Genomic DNA, 18,128 nt, shown 5'->3' with positions numbered 1-18,128 from the left:
TTCTGTCCAAAGACTTTTTTATTACCCGGGTAACCACAGAGATTTATCTAGTCAGACCACAAAATGTTGACAATAAAAATATTTTTTATAATTTATTTTACTATTGGTATTATGTTTATAAAAGGCATAAGTATCGTGAAACAGGCTTCAAACTGTTTGAAACTCAGGCGTGAAACTCTTCAAAAATGCAAAGTTCAACTAGACATACAAATCCTAATGAGTCGTCTACTCTCTTTACTGACACTTTCTAGGTTGCAACATTAAAAACACTGTGTCTATAGATTTATACAAACCCTAATGAGTCATCTGCTCTCTTTGGCTGCTCAAACAGTGGCAAGGAGTTCCAGAACTGTACATTACCAACTACCAAGTGGACCTACGCGTAGCAAACTCAGAACATGCTCCTGATCTTCTTATACCTGTCAAGGAAGATATTATAGATCCTGAACTAAGAGAGATGAACTACGTCGCTGGTTCACCAGCGTCCACTCTGCATGTTGTTGGTAAGATTAGCGTCTGGAATTAAAAAAAGCTAAAAAAATAAAATTTCGAATAAATAATTTAATTTAATCTGTAATCACGTGCTTTACTTTAAAAATAAGTGATTGTCAATAAGAGATTTCTTTGATGACTGCCTAGTCTTTGCGCCTGTTGAACTGCCTACTGAAGCAAGCTTTGCAGAATCGGCATAGATATTGATTGGTAGAATTAATAAGTTTTTAGAGTAGAAATTTTTTTGATCAACAACCATAATTTACATTGAAAATATGCCGACAGTAGATACAACATTTACGATTGAACAGACACCTGCAAAGGCTGAATTAGTCAATATACTTAGTTTTGGGAACCGAAAACATATTATTTCCATTTTTTTATTGCCTTATTGACAATAATTTTATTTCAACCAGAAATGCTCTCCAAATTATATCACACAGGAATTATAAACAGATGCTTTGTACATTAATATTTATAACATTTACATAAATATTAATTAATTTATTAATATTAAATTAATATTGTTCAGTTCTTAACAATTAAATAGCTAAAATATTGGTAAATTATTATAAACACATTTCAAATGATTTAAATTTTAAAATTTTATTTTAATTTAGCAAATACAATGTCACTAACTGAACAGATCTTAAAAAGAAACTGCAAACATTTCTCTCAGAAATACTACCAGTTGTGTTTGTTTCACTAATTAATTGCCAGGTAGAGTAGTCAACTGTAGCTACGATTGTTACGAGCAATCTGGAGTAACCCTAAATTTTACAGAAATACTTTGAATAATTGTAGTTAAAAGCTTTTAGTATCAGTTAAAAGCTGGTATAAGCTAATACTTCCAAAACCTATTGCACTAGCACAAGTTGATATTGCTGCCAGAATAACTTTAAACAGTGGGCTGTCATTGGTCTGTGAACAAGAACTTTTGTTACTCATCATAAAAATGTTTCGTTTTGTAAAGTTTAGCAAAAACGTTTTGTTGCTTTATTCTACTAGTCAGCTTCAACCAACTTGACAAAATACGGCAGCAGTTTATTTTAGTAGCAACTAAAATGGTACAGGCTAGTAGCATCTAGCTCTTACGTTAATCCAGTTGTCATTTTTTAATTTAGCAAACTCAAGCGATTTGCTAGAAGAAAATTAATATCTAGAAATATCTTGACACCTATCTACAAGTCATATTATAGTGACGGGATTTGCTCTTGAATACAAGAACGATCTTGACACTTCTCTACAGGTGATATCATAGGGGTAGGATTTGCTCCTGAATACAAAAACTACCTCACAGGAAGAAAGCTGATAGATAGCCCTGACTACAGCCTTGACAACGCATTGTTCAATTTTGCCATGAACTGGTACTCCTTGAGGGTTCTCCACACACTCTCTACCATTTCCGCATCTCAAGCTGATGAGATTATCGAGTCAATGAACAACGGTGAGTTGATCCTCCATTTCTAATAACAACCAACTCTACTGTACTTATTGCATTTCCTTCGTTACACGCTCTGTTATTCATATGAAGTATGCATACCAATAAAAGTTCTTCTAGGCATCAGATTATTAGTTGAAACAACTTCTCCACCAAAATTTTTCAAACATCATTCGTTATCAAGCAAGGAACAAGGTTCAGATAAACGAGTAGCATGTTGTATGTACAGCAGTTGGATCTGCAATGTTCTGAATTTCGATCAACTGGCAATACAATCATAAGCCTAAGAAAACGAGTAAATTATGGAATATCAAAAGAGAACAAATCCTGGTCTGATGATTGAGTGCGATTCTCTTTTAAACAAAGTTACTAGCTCTTCTGATAAGAAACATATGAAACTTTTCACTAAAATATCTTGCCGCTGTAGACAAGTCTGTCCAAATAGGTGTCTATGTTTTTTAGAGAATGACACAGCTCACTGATATCCTGTTCAAGTATCTTGCATAGCTGACACAGATTTCTAGAGATGATAAACTCGGCAGTGTTAGCATAATTAGTGGGTTTTGCTTAAACCCATTTGCCGCTTTTAGCTTCTGGCAAGATAAGGTGCTTAATAAATCAACAGACATGCAGTGTCAAATGACTCTTACAATTGGTCAGTCTTTTAACGTTTATTCTTCTTACAGCAATGCAAGAGATATTTAGCTATCAAATGCCAGACGGATCTTTCAGAGCTTTCCGATGGAGTCAGAAGCCATGCACATGGTAAGTCTTAGCTTATGGACAATTAGGTCAACATCTGGCCTTTAAAACTTTGTCATTACGTCTGATTGGTTCATCGTATTTAAAGGCTGTTTGGTTAAAAATGAAATGATATTGAACAGTTTTTAGTTGATAATGAGTAAGATAAGACTGAGTTAATGGCTGTTTTAAGTGTACTACTAAAACAGCATGACCTAGTGGTCTAGAATCTGATCAGAAATTTTCCCACTGAAGTCCTCAAAATGAAGCAAAATCATGGGAACTCTTTGCAAAAAACTCTGCCTGTTTTGCAAAGAAAATGCCTGACCTTCACAAAAGAGGCTGAGTTTCAATTCCTAAAAAAGTCCACTAGTGGTAACAGGAATGATATGAAACCTTAAATTTCTCTCTGTAACTGGGCATGTCTCCAGTCATCCTGGGTCCTTTTCCGCCAGCTTCAGGCATGTTTAGCAGAGATCCCAGAGGCGTTGTTTGTGCAACAACGGTCCTAAAAACACGCGCAATGTCTGTTAAGCAGAGATCATACTCTATCTTTATATCATACAGCTATGTTGGCAGAGAATTAAAGATGCAATAAGTTTAATAAGTAATGCTGTCGATATATAAAGATTCAGCCAATTATTCAGCCTTCAATCCTTGTTAAGTGAAACCTCTATTATATGTCACTTTGGCAGTTGGTTAGAAGAAAACAAGACAAAGTTGATTTAGAACAAATTTCTACTCAAAATAATTGATAAAAAGATTAAAATGGAGACTTATACCTTTAGCATACTATGCGCAGGGTGACGGCTCATTTTGTGGAAATTATGTCTGAGGTCAAATTTCAAGCGCAAGACTTTCAGCGGAATATTCAGATACCGCAGAATGCCTTGGACAGAGCATCCCTTTGGCTGACAAAGCAGCACGGCCTGCAACGTGGTATTGCTATTGAGTTTGGAACCATCAACAATAAATGGTTAGAGGTACGTTTACAAATACCTAACCTTGAGCGGGAAGAAGCTAGTTTAAGTTCAGTGGAATATTGTCAATAGACCATTTGCTTAACATGTAGTATCTCTGGCTTTTTTACACATAAGTTTTACCTCCTCTTGCTGATTTCAAACTGGAATATTATCTCTTCCTGTTTATTTCCACCAAAAGTATTATCGCATCTTGTTTATTTCAACCAGAAGTATTATCACATCTTGTTTATTTCAACCAGAAGTATTATCATATCTTGTTTATTTCAACCAGAAGTATTATCTCCACTTGCTTATTCTCAACAGGAATATTATCTCCGCTTGCTTACTTCTAACTGAAGTATTATCTCCCCTTGCTTGCTCTGAGCGTCAAATAAGTTGATGATGAGTATCACTTTAGTTGATGGTGAGTGTCAAACCAGTGGGTGGTGAATGTGACTTTTTTGGTCTATCTGTAGCCTGCTTGATGTTCGGGCATGTCAATTAAAAAAAGAGAAACGGCAGAACTGCTGCTCTGTTAATCTAATGCAGATCAATGCTGGTTAATAAGAAATAATAATTAAACAAGATGCATGCTTTTTAGAGCAAGCTCTATGTGGAGGTTGATGGGATGAAACATCCAAGCAACGTTTCTCTCACAGCTCTAGTAGTTCTCGGGCTTACCAAGTCCGTACCAAAAGATCAAGAGACTCAAGAGGAAGTGCAAGAAACAGTTACAGCAGCGAAAGACTATCTCAGTGAACAGGCTCAGTTTATAGATGATCCTTTTGAAATGTCGGTTGTAGCTTATGCTCTCAGCTTGGCAAACCATCCGGGCAAAGGAGTTGCTCTGAAGAGACTGAAGGAAATGAGACGTTCGGGTAAGCAATCAGCAACCAGAGTAATTGATAAGTGTTCTCTGTGAAATTCAATAAATTGAATTAAAATATATAATACTCCAAGCTTTTTCATTATGCTGAGAAAAACTTTCAGATTGTTTGTAGTCTGATACTAGCTGAATGCTAGTATTAAAAAATAGCTTATAAACTGCTGCAAGCAATGTAGTTGTCTGCTGCTTGCCATTAGCCTGGCACATTGCCAATGGCTAATTTGAGCAACCTAATATCTGTATTGATAAACTTACTAATAAAAGCTATGAGAGCAAGCATAAAATGATGTTGCGCCATAACGCAGAGCAGTTTGCATATTTTCAGCCACATATTGACATATATATCGCCCAATGAATCCATTAATCTTGTGTAGTTCAACGGTTTAGCATATTCTCTTGAAAAGTAGGAGATTCCTAGATCAAACATTTTGCGATCCAGATTCTTCATTTCAAGATTTTAATAGTTATAGCTGGACAAACCGAATCACGTACAAACTTTGATATTTATATATATAGCTTCCTTTGAGAAAATTACATTTTGCGGTGGTTTTATGAGAGTTGTCCACAGACTTTAGGATAGTGTAGCACAGGAAATTTTTTGCTGAAAAATCTTTTTAACGCCACCAATGATTTTTGTAGTTCTCAAATCACTGACTTACTGATCGTAAGTCTAGCCACTGTAATATGGTGTATCTTTTTCAATATGTTGAGAAAACATCTGTAAATATTGTAAACTGGCATATTCAACTCATGAATCTCAACAGTGTTAATAAAGAATATTCTCGTCATTGATGTCGGAGTTATAGAGTTTTCATGTAGATGTATCAGCTTTGAAATAACTATGATAAGAAATTAACAGATGCTGTTTCTTCACGAAAAACTTTCATAGCAACAAAAAATTTCTATGAGATGGCTATAAATATTTTTCAGCTCACCAAAGAAATACAAATTGGTGCACTTATAACTGTATTTTGGGAGTGATCATTAAATAAAGTATTAAATAATAGTAATAATTAATACTAATTAAAGTTGTGAATGTGAATATTTTTAAACATAAAAATTTAAGCTGTTTCTTGATGCTAAAAATATTTTGCCAAAGCAACCAAATTTTTTACAGTCGAGTTAGTCGCAAAGTTAGTATAGCATAAAAACAGTAACAAAATGAGATTGTATTGCTTAGCAGATAAATTTTTACTTATTACTACCGCTCACACTTGCTTGCTGTTTATTGGTTTTCTAAAAGCTATATTCTATAACTATTACCTGTAAAAACAACTTATAACATCTCCCAGATTAATACTTGCTTGTTTAGTGGAGACAGTCAAAAAATGTTCAGACCGTCTTTTTATTAAACTAGCAATTGTAAAGGGGCCCAGGGCCGAGCCTCTCTCGACCCGGCAGGACTGGGCTGGCTTTTTGCCGGCCTAGTAAGACTGAGGCCAGCAGCCCTGTTGAGTGTCTGGCCGAGGTTTGCCAACATCCCTCACACTAATATTACCACAGGTTTTAATCGTTTCAAATGCTAGTTTAGAAGTTATTCTTTTTTGTCTACTATACTAGAATATACTAGAATATTCTAGAATTATACTAGAATACAAGCTCTCAGATCCAATCGGTATCGATTTCGTTGTAAATCTGCCATTGTTTATTAATATTGTAGTGAAAAACATGCATTACTGGTCAACTATGGAGATTCCTCCCATAGAAATGACAGCTGGCCTTGACACACAGCTGAGAATCAAAACCAAGCAGATTCTGAATGTTACGGGCTATTCGGTGTCAGCAACAAGTTATGCTCTGCACACCCTCATCCTCAACAATGAGCCAAAATCTGATATTGAGAAGGTTCAAAAGTTTCTGCAAGAGCAAAGAATGTACATAGGCGGCTGGACATCTTCTTGGGTTAGTCAATAGAAAAACTTGGGTTTTTAGAAGTCAAGTGGTAATATTTTCACTTTCTTAATAAGGACACCCAAGTTATTGCAGTTATGAAAAATTTTGAAATTGCGGTATTTAGATAGTTTCGATATGTTTTTTATTCAGAATAAAAAGTTTTGCTTTGTTTTTGAGCTACTTATTTAGAACAATGGCGTAGCACAACAAAAAGAGGCACACCTTTATATTGTGCCTATATAAAGGTGTGCCTTCTTAACTAGTGGCAAAGCGGTTTGACTACAAAATGAAAATAAGTCCTACGGTGTAGGTAGGTGTAATTTATAAGGATTACTTGAGATTAACTCTAGTTTAGGTTTGAATGCTGGGAGTAAAGATTCATCTATATATGGAAATCTGAATGTTTGTATGTCTGTCCATCTGTTTTTCCTTCTGTCTACTTATAGCAATAAAGTTTTAAGGAGTAAAAAACCTGCTGTGTACTGGATTTAAACCTCCAACCACCAGGTCAGCAGACAGACGTTTATCCAATATGCTCCGCTGCCCAACTAGCTATACTATGGAATAAATTGGGCTAAATAATATTAATAAATAATAAATACTAATTGTACATGTCAATGCTTCATAGCTACACCCTCAACACCGCATCTAGCGCTATGCATGAAGTCATCCCAAAAGAAAGATTTGTACCCATACTTGAAAAAAATGCTTAAAATCGCATGACCAACAAGACTATTGCAATCAATAGAGAGCTTTAGTAGGCACTGCAGCCGGTACAGTATGAATTACATAGAAATAAACACAGTACACAGAAATAAACATAACATTTTCATTTAAAAGTTAGAATGATAATTGTTATATATGTGGATTTAAAATAATTTTTCTGTGCAAAAACTTTTTTATTAGCTGTGCAACGCCGGGCATTTTTCTAGTTTCAATATATAGTTGACGGTCATTATTAACAGTTCAGATGAATTCAACTTGTTGAAACAAAAAGGTCAGCTCAAACCTTCGCATCATGCAATCTAGAATAAGTTTATTTGTCAGCTACTAGGTGAATGCACCGGCGTTGCACGGGTAGTAGAATAATTGCCTAATGAATTTGAGTAACTTCCTTAGAAAGCTAGACGTGTACTAAAATCTTTACTAAAACAATGCCGGGGTAACTTAACAATGGCTACTCGTAATGTTCAACAGTGCTAATTATCAACCCTAAGCAAGCACTTGAGCCCTTGCAAGCACTTGCCCAATGACGCCTTGGTATTTCATGTCGCTTTATGGTTGAGTGTACCACCTCTAGATCTGGAGGTCCCAAAGTAAAATCTCGCCCCGAACGGATTTTTTCATGGCTAGATTTTAATTGCTATAGCTGGACACAGGGTTTAACAAAAAGACAAACACTGACATTTATATAAAGACTATAATTAAGCCCAGAACCTCTTTCATTCTCAATCAGACAGCCGGCTATGCGTTGTTTCTCAACACTAATTGGTAATATAATGTTTTCATGACAACAATCCAGTGAATGTGTTCCTTGAGGTCAATTGTGAAGGCGCATACTCGAGTTTCTAATCTGATTTAAGGTGTTTAAGAGGCTCGGGTTTGTTTGGTTCTCAGGCTATGTCTGGTTCTCAGGAACCAGACAGAGCTTTGAAACCAGATATTTTTCACAACATGATAGAGACACGGAACATTAGCTGGGCTACAGTGCACTTATGGCACCATCATCATTACTCTCATATCTCGTGCTCAGGTTGAGTGAATTTTGCTACAGTTTTTCATTTTCTCATTAATTTGTATTTAACCTGATATATTGACTAATATGCAGTTTATTTTTCTGTATTGTTTCTGTTGATGAAAATAAACACACACGCACACGCACGCACACACATATGTTTAGACCAAATCTACCATAAATGTGCAAACACAGCATTTACGAGACTAGCTGACAGTCATGGATACACAAGCACACCATGACAAAGCGGATTCATTAATAGCAGTTGGTTATTTCATGGTATAAGGATAATAGAGATAGAATCTAATACTTCAAATACTTATGTAGGTTTGTTGTGGCTATATAAGTTCTTTAGAAGCTTTTTGAGATTGACACAAATCTGCTAAATAAACAATAAAGAATATCTCACAAGTTCCTTGGCAGCTAAAATAGATGCTCCAGTGCCTCACTTGTACTCTAAAGCCTGGTTTCCACAACAGCGCAATGATCGGCCGCGGCGCAGTGATCATGCGCAATGCCTTGCGTCGACTGCAGTGCAGTGTTTCCATTACAACGTCGTGCGCCTTGTTGCGCACATTGTGCTGTCATATGACAACCAAGCTTAAAGGATGTTTGTTAGTTTTGACTCTTATTTGCAGGATACTTTGATAGCAACACAAGCGTTGTCCATATTAGCTGAGCTCAACCAGGACAGGAATGCCTATGACATGACCTTGACGTTTCGTTCAGATCAAGATCCAAGCTGGTACCAGTCTGTACATCTCGACAAAGACAATTGGTTTATACCACAAAAGATATCGGTAGGTGGAGTAGTAGTAGTGAAACAAGTTTGAATTTTTGTTATTGTTATTGAGAAGACAACTCATAAGTCATTGCAATCATTGTCTTTATAGATATGTAGGTAGACCAAACATGCTGTATGAATTGCATCAAACTAAACTAATCATGAAATCAGGAATCATGTTCTCTTCGAAAGCTTGATGTGCATTTTTAGCTTGCTTAGACTTCGGTCTTTACTAGCAACTAACCTCATTAGGCTAGCTTAAATCTCAGATTAGCAGAAAAGGATTTGGGAGCTGACAGAGAATAAAACATTATATTAAGTTTGCTGTATTTTTAGATTTGAACCATTAAATACTGACAATGCTATTCACAGTTATTTTGGATTTGTCTTATCCCACAGGTAAATAATACTACGAGTGAACTTAGGGTATGTAAATTATGAATTAAAACGACAATATTTTTCATTCATGACTGTCTGGCCTTTCAGCTGCCGACTCATTGGGGCACGGTGCAGACATTTGCGAAAGGACATGGAGTTGCATTGGTACAAATGAAGACGACTGTCAACTATGAACATCAAAGGCTGTTCAGGAAGTCAGCAGGAGAATTATTTGACATACACATGAAGTTGTGGACCAGTGGTTTCAACCATTCAATCATTCATTACAAGATATGTCCTGTGTGAGTGGCCAGGTGTGCTTTCTCATTGACTTTCTCTTGACTTTCATCGCCGCTTTGCAATACACCCAGAGCATCTTTCCATTTGATTTACTGAACATAAAAACAGTTTAAAATCAGAAAATTAAGCAGATTTTTGGAACAAGAACTCTGACTGTCAGATAACTTGTATGTTTCTAAAACGTTATTGGCTATAATTTCATTTTAAACAGAGATTATGCTGCACAAAAATTGTAAAAAGGGCAGCATTTAGCATTTCTTTTGTAGTAACTATTACACTGGTAGTCCCACGGAATGTGAGAGATGTGGCAAGCAACTACACAATTAATCTGAAGTGTTTCATGCCTGTCGAGTGGTGCAACTGGTAGAGCATTGGTCTACCCATCTGAAAGTTGCTAGTTCAAATTCTGTTGTAAGCGATTTTTTGCTAACCGATGGACACGGCCTTCGTCATAGTAAAGATTATGTTACAGCAAAAGAAAACATGAAGTGCTTCAAAATAAAAATATTATATGGTGTACTCTGAAATGTAAATATAAATTATTGGGACTGTGCATTGCTTGAAGTGCACTAGATAAATTACTAGTAAATGTATGAATGAGATACTATATCAAATACGGAGTACATAAATCAGTCTATTACAGCTGGAAAGGACCAGGAGAAAGGAGTGGTGTGGCCATGGTAGACTTCACAGTTCCCAGTGGATATGTCTTGCCAAATGGTGCCTTACAAGCGCATGTGCGCAAGACGAGCCCCATGAACACCATTCGAAATGGAGAATCCAGAGGGTCTCAGACTACTATATACTTTGACTATGTAAGTTTTTGTTGAAGTTTACCACCCTATTAAAAATTTAGAAACGGAATTCGATGTGCAATACTTTAGCTTTCTGATATGCCTACTGACAGTGGTGATCATAATAATGGAACTGCTCAAAATAAACTAGAAATTGGCTATTAATTCATAGGTTGGTATTTATGAGATGAGTTAGAGCAATATGCACATCAATGGGCAGCTAAGAATTTTTTACACACAAATATTATTAAATATCAGCAGATGTTTGCCCTTTTAGCTTGGCTTTGGTATAACATAACAGTATCTGCATGTTATGATACAAAATCCAATAAAAACTAGGTTTACGTTTGTCAAGAAAACTGTTTAAATTCAACAGTTTTTCAACACACATTCACATATAACTATATGAGATTAAATTGATGATCTTTGAAGTATTAGTAGTGTCTTAATATTTATTTGGCCAGCCATTATTGTCAATAACATGATAGGATGAAATGGGTACCAAATAAATAGACTGTAATTTTTTAGAACACATTTGGTGGCAGACGGGGTGTCTACACAGCTTGTTTTTCTGACATATATAGCACGTATGACCTGAGATAATAAAAAGAGTTTATGCCATAAATGAAAAAGAACATGGAAAAACATTACTAAGTGGTCCCAAAATTATGATATGATCAACGCTATAATCTCTCTATGCTATCATATGACAATTACTCACAAGAAGCGCAACCTAAAATTATGAAGGGCATGCTCATGTATTCAAAGTGCAGCACCCGATAGATGTTGAATTTGTGAGTTAAGATTGACCAATCATGTTGCAGTTAGACAGAACAGAGAACAACTGTGTTACCATTAACGCTGGCCGCAGAAGAACCGCTGCCAATATCACCCAGAACCACAGAATCAGGGTGTTTGATTTCTTTGAGCCAGGTAAACTTGTTTATTGTCATCTTTCAGAACAATAGCTGTGAAAGGAGAGTTCATAGAAATGCTAAATGTCCTTGGCTTAACAAGAAGTGATGTCATGGTCTCAAACATTCATTAACTTGCTTGGTTAGGATAAGTTGACTAGAGATTCTTCCTGATCCATTATTACATTTTCTCTATCTTGGCATGTTAAAACAAGTGTGATTACTGTGATTACTGCGTCACTGTGTCAAAATTTAGACATTTGTTGAAATTATACAATATCATTTATTAAGATATTTGTACTGTCATGTATTGCAGGAATTTACACTCAGAGGATAATTGATAGAGTAGAGTTCAACAAACTGACCGTCTGTCTAGCCTGTGGTTCCTACCAATGTAACTGGTGCCCAGACTATGCTTCGGGTCACATGATCAAAAGTAATCTATCTCTGATCAGTGTGATAATCGTGGTCTTCCTATTTTACAGATCTCACCATACACAGCTTTTTATTATCAGGAGCTAGTGTTTCAGGTACTAGGAGTTAGTAGCTTTTGTGAACACATTTTTGTTATTTTTTCATTAACAGAGTAAGGTTGAATAAGGTTTTTGAAGAGTTTTTTTACCAACAAATTATTTATCTGATAAATTAAATTTTGCTTCTTTTAAATGTCTTTCACTGACTAGCAATATGTTAGTTTTATAAGTATTGGTGCCAATGGCTTGCATGTAATGATTAGTATACAGAAACATTTAGCGAGATTTTATATCTATAGTGTGTGCGAGTTCTTATATCTGATTTTTATTTTAGATAAACTGAAACAATAAAATATATGTTTTACTTATCTAAAATGCTTTCACAGTAATTATTTCAGTATATCAACTCACGAAGTTGAAAAACTAAAATTCAGCTTTTAGCTATTTTGGAATTCCTCCATGAATAAAAGTGGCACAAAAATGATATAACCATCTAAGCCACTGACAAGTGTCACTCATCAACACTTTTCACAAATGTCACCAAAGACCACCAGAGAACTTATGGTGAAGCAGAATGACATTTCTCTTGACAGGGTCAATTACTAGGTAAGCAAAACTATTCAGGTGGTCCTTGTCATCAGGAAAGAAAACCTCTTGTTCTGAATCCTAAAACAATCAGAACATGTTAGTTAAGCCTGCCTCCTTTTTTGAAATAGGACATTTGCCACAAACGTGAAGCTTAGTTAAGACTGATTCAAATTAATGGCAGCAAATCTACTTACACTCCATCGCCCATACATCACTCATAGTCAGTCACACATAGAAATACAGTCAAACATGGATAACTCGCCCACGGATAGCTCGAACACATGGTTAACTCAAACGGTTTCTTTGATCCGTTCCCACGTAATGATAAATTGCTATAGATAACTCGACCTCAACTCTGTTAACTCGAACAGCTTTTTGCACAACGGCTACCGAGACGGTTGTTATCGCTTTAGAAAATCACTTTATTCCAAGTCATAGAGGTAAACCTCAACTTTTCGTAAATCATAGGAGACGTTATTACCACCGTCGGCAAAATACTTTTGTCAACGACTTTTCTAAAGGTTTGGTGAATTTTGATTTTTACCCAACATCTGCCTTTCGGAAGCATGGAAAAGTGAGGTGACCTTTGCATAAACTTCAAGAAAAATCGGCAAAATTGATCTTGGTTAAAACGCTCAAAAGAAAAAGATGTCTTTTCTTCTGAGCATTTCAATAACGATCAAGTTTTGCCATTTTTAATTTAATAAACGTCCTGGCAATAACATCACCTCAAACAACAAAACAATCTCAAGTGATAGAAAAATCTCCTATACTTTTTGATAAAAAAGTTTTAAACTTTACATTAGAAGTATTTAATTTGAAACAAGCCATTTATGCTTTTGATTTCTATTATAGTTTGTATATGTGCATGTATCTACTAATAAATAAATAAATAAAAGCATGGACTTATGACAGTGCTCTGATAACTTGAACGGTCTGATAACTCGAACACTTTCGCTCGGTCCCGTGAAGTTCGAGTTATCCATGTTTGACTGTATTGTGTACATTCAGGCAAAAATATATTACAGTACCAACTTGTTACAACTCTTCAAAGAAAGGAACTATGAGACCGAATCTACTTCTAGTTGCCGTCTCAAAAGCTGCTACATATTGACCAGTAATCAAAGAGTAACAACGCATGCATTACGTTGAGCAAAGTGTGTGAAATTCTGTTCTGAAAAGTATTATGGGTTCCATATGAACAGTTATTTAACACAAAAACTCTAAAATATCTTTAGCTAGCAAACTGGCTTGAAGAAATTGCATCAGAATATCGTCCTCCCACCTATTTAATTACTGTAAATTTTTGTCAATAGAAATCTACCAAGATTATAGGAATATTCTTAGATCTTTTCTACCAATTTTTGACAAACTGCAGGCATAACTTAAACAAAGTATTAAAAATCTTGAAAATCTTAAAAAACGGTAAGTAATGTCTCGACCAATAAAACTCAGCCCTCTGGCTATACATAGAATAAGAGAGCAACAGGTTTAATAAAAGAATTCCATAAACGTGAAAAAATGGCAATGTATGAGGAGCCAAGGAGACACAGCATAGTAGTCCGTACTTACCAAGGCTTTAATCTTATATATCTGAGATACAACATGTAGGTCACTACTTCCTGGCTCTTTCTGCACACTGCAATAATATATTTTAAAGTCATATTATTACTAGACATAAAACATCTCTAACGATAATGAAAATAATAGTATTATTTGCCACATACAAAATAAATGTTATACATGTATATAAAATAAATAACTGAATGATTTTAAAATCAATTTATTGACAGCAAAGGGCTTTTTGGTTGTAAAAGATTATAAAGATCCTCTATAAAGATTTTTTGTATAAAGGAAAATGATAAAATTACAAATTGTGACATGCAATAAGTCACTAGACTATCTCCAGCAAAATAATCAACTCGCAACTCCACCAATTCTTATAAATTAGAGTTATGTCCCCGTGACATGCAAGGAATGTACATCAATTTCCGATATAAATGACCAATAAAACTAAGAGGAAAAAGATGAAAGAAACACGTTATTACTGTAGATTCACAACATGCAATTATGTACACCAATTCATTCTCCCCAAATGTTATGACTAGCATCACCGGTTTAGTGACTGCTGTTATAATCTAATGCCAAAAATCAGCCATTCCGATAGGCTACTGGCAGTAGCAGAGTCAGCAATAGCTAAGCTCTGTAGGTAATTTATCTCATGTATGACTCATGTATGACTCATGTATAACTCATATATGACTCATGTATGACTCAAGTAGGACTCATGTATGACTTATGTATAACTCGTGTATGACTCATATAAACATGTATGACTCATGTATAACTCATATATGACTCATGTAGGACTCTCAAGTATGACTCATGTATGACTCATGTATAACTCATATATGACTCATGTATGACTCTCAAGTATGACTCATGTATGACTCATGTATAACTCATATATGACTCATGTATGACTCTCAAGTATGACTCATGCATGACTCATGTATGACTCATGTATGACTCATGTATGACTCATATAAACATGTATGTATAACTTTTGAATTAGTAATCATTAAATGTTATTAGTCGTTACCAAAATAAAAGTGAGAAGAGAGAAATCAGGAATTATTGAGTGAATGGAACTAAAGTGTTTTAGAAGTTGGTATTATGATAGTAGGGGGGAAGAGTCAGGAAGTATTGTGATGAGCAGCCCATCACGAAGTATACATCGTTAAACCAGATAACGATGAAGAAAGAGTTAACTTATCAACCAAGTAAATTATAATCACTAGCCCTTTTCATATATGAATATACTAGATGAATGCTAGGCATCGCACGGGTATTAAAAACAGCTTATCAATAATGGCAGATAATGCAGTTGCCATTGACTAATTTGAGTAAGCTAGTATACATCTGGCTGGATTTACTAATAAGCTATGTGAGAGCAAGCTTTAGTGACGTTGCGCGTAACGCAGATTAATTTTAACCAAGATGATGACAATTTTTCAAATAAATCCAGAGTAACTTGATGGGTTAGCTTGTCGTCTTGATTTGGGAGGTTCCAAGATCAAATCCTCGGCTACATGGATTTTTCATTGCTAAATTTTAATCGCTATAACTGGACATACGGTGCGCAAAAGTCAAAAAGACAAAAACACCAACACTGAGATTTATATATATAAATCCCTTTGTGGATTACTTGCATCACTAACAGTGAGTGCTATATAGATTGAAGAAGGATAAGATAGTTGAAGGCTATGTTGACTGAAAAGAATTTCAAAGTTCTAAAACATGTTTTATTAAGTCTTGACTAACAAGAATCATGGCTGTTAACAATGTTATCAGTAGATTGATACAGTTTTACATTAATAAAAGTTGGAGCCATGAGAAATTGTTGCAGTGTTTTTTTCATTTTGTATATGTGTTATTATATACAAATATATAAGGCAATATTGGCGATTATTGCCAATAGTTAGCAATAATTTCCCTTAAATAGAAAGCTTTAAATTATGCCATACAGGAATAAAAAAAGAGCAACAGTTAGCCACTAAAATCAAATAAATGGTTGGACATATCGTGTTTACACTACCTTTCTCTAATAAGAAAACGGATGGCATACATTATAGTGAAAGATTGTTAAAGCAGCTAGCGATAATATTTTTTAAATAATCGATAGTGGTTGTAAGTAATTTTTTCATATTAAGTAAGTCGAAATGAGTTGAAAACCTAGGATTTTCATGGAAAAAAAAGAAACAAACCATAAAAGATCTTGAAATCTATTTTCACCAGTATGCTCATTAGAAACCTTTTTATATTTTTAGGCATGATTCTCTCAACATTTAAAAATTAAAGATATTCTATATCGCTGATAATCATAATTATTATCTATAATGACCATGTTGATAGCATTTGCAAACCAAACACATAGCGTGATAATGTAGTCAGCAAGTCAATAGTCTCAATAGTGAATCTTAAATTAATACTTGCTAACTGTTTTGTTCTGTTATCAAAATTGTATGAATACTGCAAAAACATCCCATGCAGTGTTTTCCATTTTAACTGCATCAAAAATATGATAGCTTCTCACTTTTTAAGTTTTCCTTACATACGATTTTATGAAGCATTGCGTAAAATTGTAGGTACATGCCATAGGTCCATTTGAATGGACCATTGCGTAAAGAACAAATATATCAAAAAGAGAAAAACATTCTGTAATATATAAAGTTTATGAAGTTCACAAAATTCGCAAGGCTCAAAGCAAGTCTCAATAGTTAGTATCAAATAAATAAATAGAATAAACTGAGTTACGGAGAGTCATCAGTGTTGATTAACAAAAATTACTCGTTGATCTCTCTCAGAGAATGCCTACCTGATCAGATCCTTGTAGAGATGTTTGGTGTGGGTGAGGTAAGGCCCCACCATGTCCTCATATTGACATACCGCTCCTCCGATACACAGGTGAGAGAAGAGCCTGAACAAGAACTCCTCTCTTTCTTCCTCACTGTATATATCGTACTTCTCATAGTCCTCATTGACAAGCACCTGCTCAAGGTAGTCAGTCTGTGCATTTACATATTATGATTGCCTTTTTTTGGTAGACTATGACACTTGCAAAGAAAACTAACAATAAACTACATGAAATACTATAGGAACTCACATTGCGTAGTTGATCTGCTAGACACACGTTTTCGACATATTCTTCGAGACACTTGCGTATGTAGCCTCCCTCCTGGAGCACACCCTTTTCGGATAGTTTGTCAAACATAGTCATAGATATAGTACTGCATGGAATTGACTCTATCTCCACAGCACTAGCCCGAGCACCTACTCCAGTAAACATAGTCATAGATATAGTCCTGCATAGAATTGGCTCTATCTCCACAGCACTAGCCTGAGCACCTACTCCAGTAAAGTAAAGAAGAAGGTTAGTAAAAAAGTTAATGAACGCTAGATTATGTTGCAGTCATTATGGAGAAAAAATGAATTCTCATTAATATTGTGCTCATAAAGACCCAAAAATCTGACTCTCATCGAGCATTTCCCATGACTCTTTGAAACCAGTAAAATACAGCCCCCCAGGGGGGCTGTATATCACTGGTTTTAAAGCATTTAAAAGGTTTTTCTAAGCATTTAAAGCTTTCATTGCTGAAACTACTTAAGGTGCTAGTCGAGGTTAGTTGCTAGAACATTGTTGATAATGTGTTTATAAGGAATGTATATAGTCAAATCTAAGTACTGCACCACCTACCTAGCCCATAGCTTATAGTCCCAGCAGACCCTGCAAGTTTTACTGATCGCATAATTTCATCACTTTGAAAGAAGTCCTAAAAAGACCAAAAAAAAAACTGACGACATCGAGGGAACCGATTGGTCTCTACAATGATAATAAAAAGTAAAGGTCTCAAGAAATACTAACCAAAGCAAATTTCTCGGCAACATAAGGTTTAAATTGCTGATCAAAGCAGAAAGCTTGGGCATGAATTCTGTTTTCCATTCCCCTGTAAAATTCGATAATCAAACACGGAAATGATTGTCTAATCATCTGTACATGTAATAAAAAATTATGTGATAACATAATTGGACGTGACTTACCATTTTTGTAAGCGGTCTTGAAAGTCTTTGAGTTCGAGTGAAGGAAATGTTCTAGAGGATAGATATTGAAAAGAAAATTTTTGAACTGATCCATCACCCGCCATATTGACGCGGTAACTGTGCAACATAATATTTCCGGTGATTTC

The 18,128-nt window shown here is 35.2% G+C and overlaps 2 protein-coding genes across 4 annotated transcripts in view; one reads left to right on the top strand and one right to left on the bottom strand.

Moving 5' to 3' along the window:
- Positions 1-11,842, top strand: part of LOC137402794 (CD109 antigen-like) — a 46,711-nt gene extending 34,869 nt beyond the window's left edge. Inside the window, exons 20-30 of the mRNA XM_068089300.1 lie at positions 332-503; positions 1,742-1,939; positions 2,620-2,698; positions 3,477-3,657; positions 4,238-4,514; positions 6,183-6,424; positions 8,789-8,950; positions 9,421-9,614; positions 10,256-10,427; positions 11,231-11,339; positions 11,637-11,842. Coding sequence (XP_067945401.1) covers positions 332-503; positions 1,742-1,939; positions 2,620-2,698; positions 3,477-3,657; positions 4,238-4,514; positions 6,183-6,424; positions 8,789-8,950; positions 9,421-9,614; positions 10,256-10,427; positions 11,231-11,339; positions 11,637-11,842 — 1,992 coding nt within the window. The remainder of the gene's footprint in view (positions 1-331; positions 504-1,741; positions 1,940-2,619; positions 2,699-3,476; positions 3,658-4,237; positions 4,515-6,182; positions 6,425-8,788; positions 8,951-9,420; positions 9,615-10,255; positions 10,428-11,230; positions 11,340-11,636) is intronic.
- A 268-nt stretch (positions 11,843-12,110) lies between these two features.
- The window catches only part of LOC137401402 (cilia- and flagella-associated protein 300-like), a 33,354-nt gene continuing 27,336 nt past the window's right edge, over positions 12,111-18,128 (bottom strand). Inside the window, exons 1-7 of one of the 3 annotated variants that reach the window (XM_068087734.1) lie at positions 17,983-18,110; positions 17,807-17,888; positions 17,639-17,714; positions 17,048-17,289; positions 16,760-16,932; positions 13,954-14,020; positions 12,111-12,459 (exon numbers count right to left, since the gene is read on the bottom strand). In XM_068087734.1, the coding sequence (XP_067943835.1) occupies positions 12,331-12,459; positions 13,954-14,020; positions 16,760-16,932; positions 17,048-17,289; positions 17,639-17,714; positions 17,807-17,888; positions 17,983-18,110 (897 nt within the window). In that variant the 3' untranslated portion in view covers positions 12,111-12,330. Of the gene's footprint in view, positions 12,460-13,953; positions 14,021-16,759; positions 16,933-17,047; positions 17,290-17,638; positions 17,715-17,806; positions 17,889-17,982; positions 18,111-18,128 lie in introns of those variants that run through there. The other 2 variants (XM_068087735.1, XM_068087736.1) reach the window with 2 other exon arrangements.

This window comes from Watersipora subatra, chromosome 8 (assembly GCF_963576615.1).
Source record: "Watersipora subatra chromosome 8, tzWatSuba1.1, whole genome shotgun sequence".
Classification (NCBI taxonomy): Eukaryota; Metazoa; Bryozoa; class Gymnolaemata; order Cheilostomatida; family Watersiporidae; genus Watersipora; species Watersipora subatra.
This window is presented reverse-complemented; position numbering and strand designations above follow the sequence as displayed.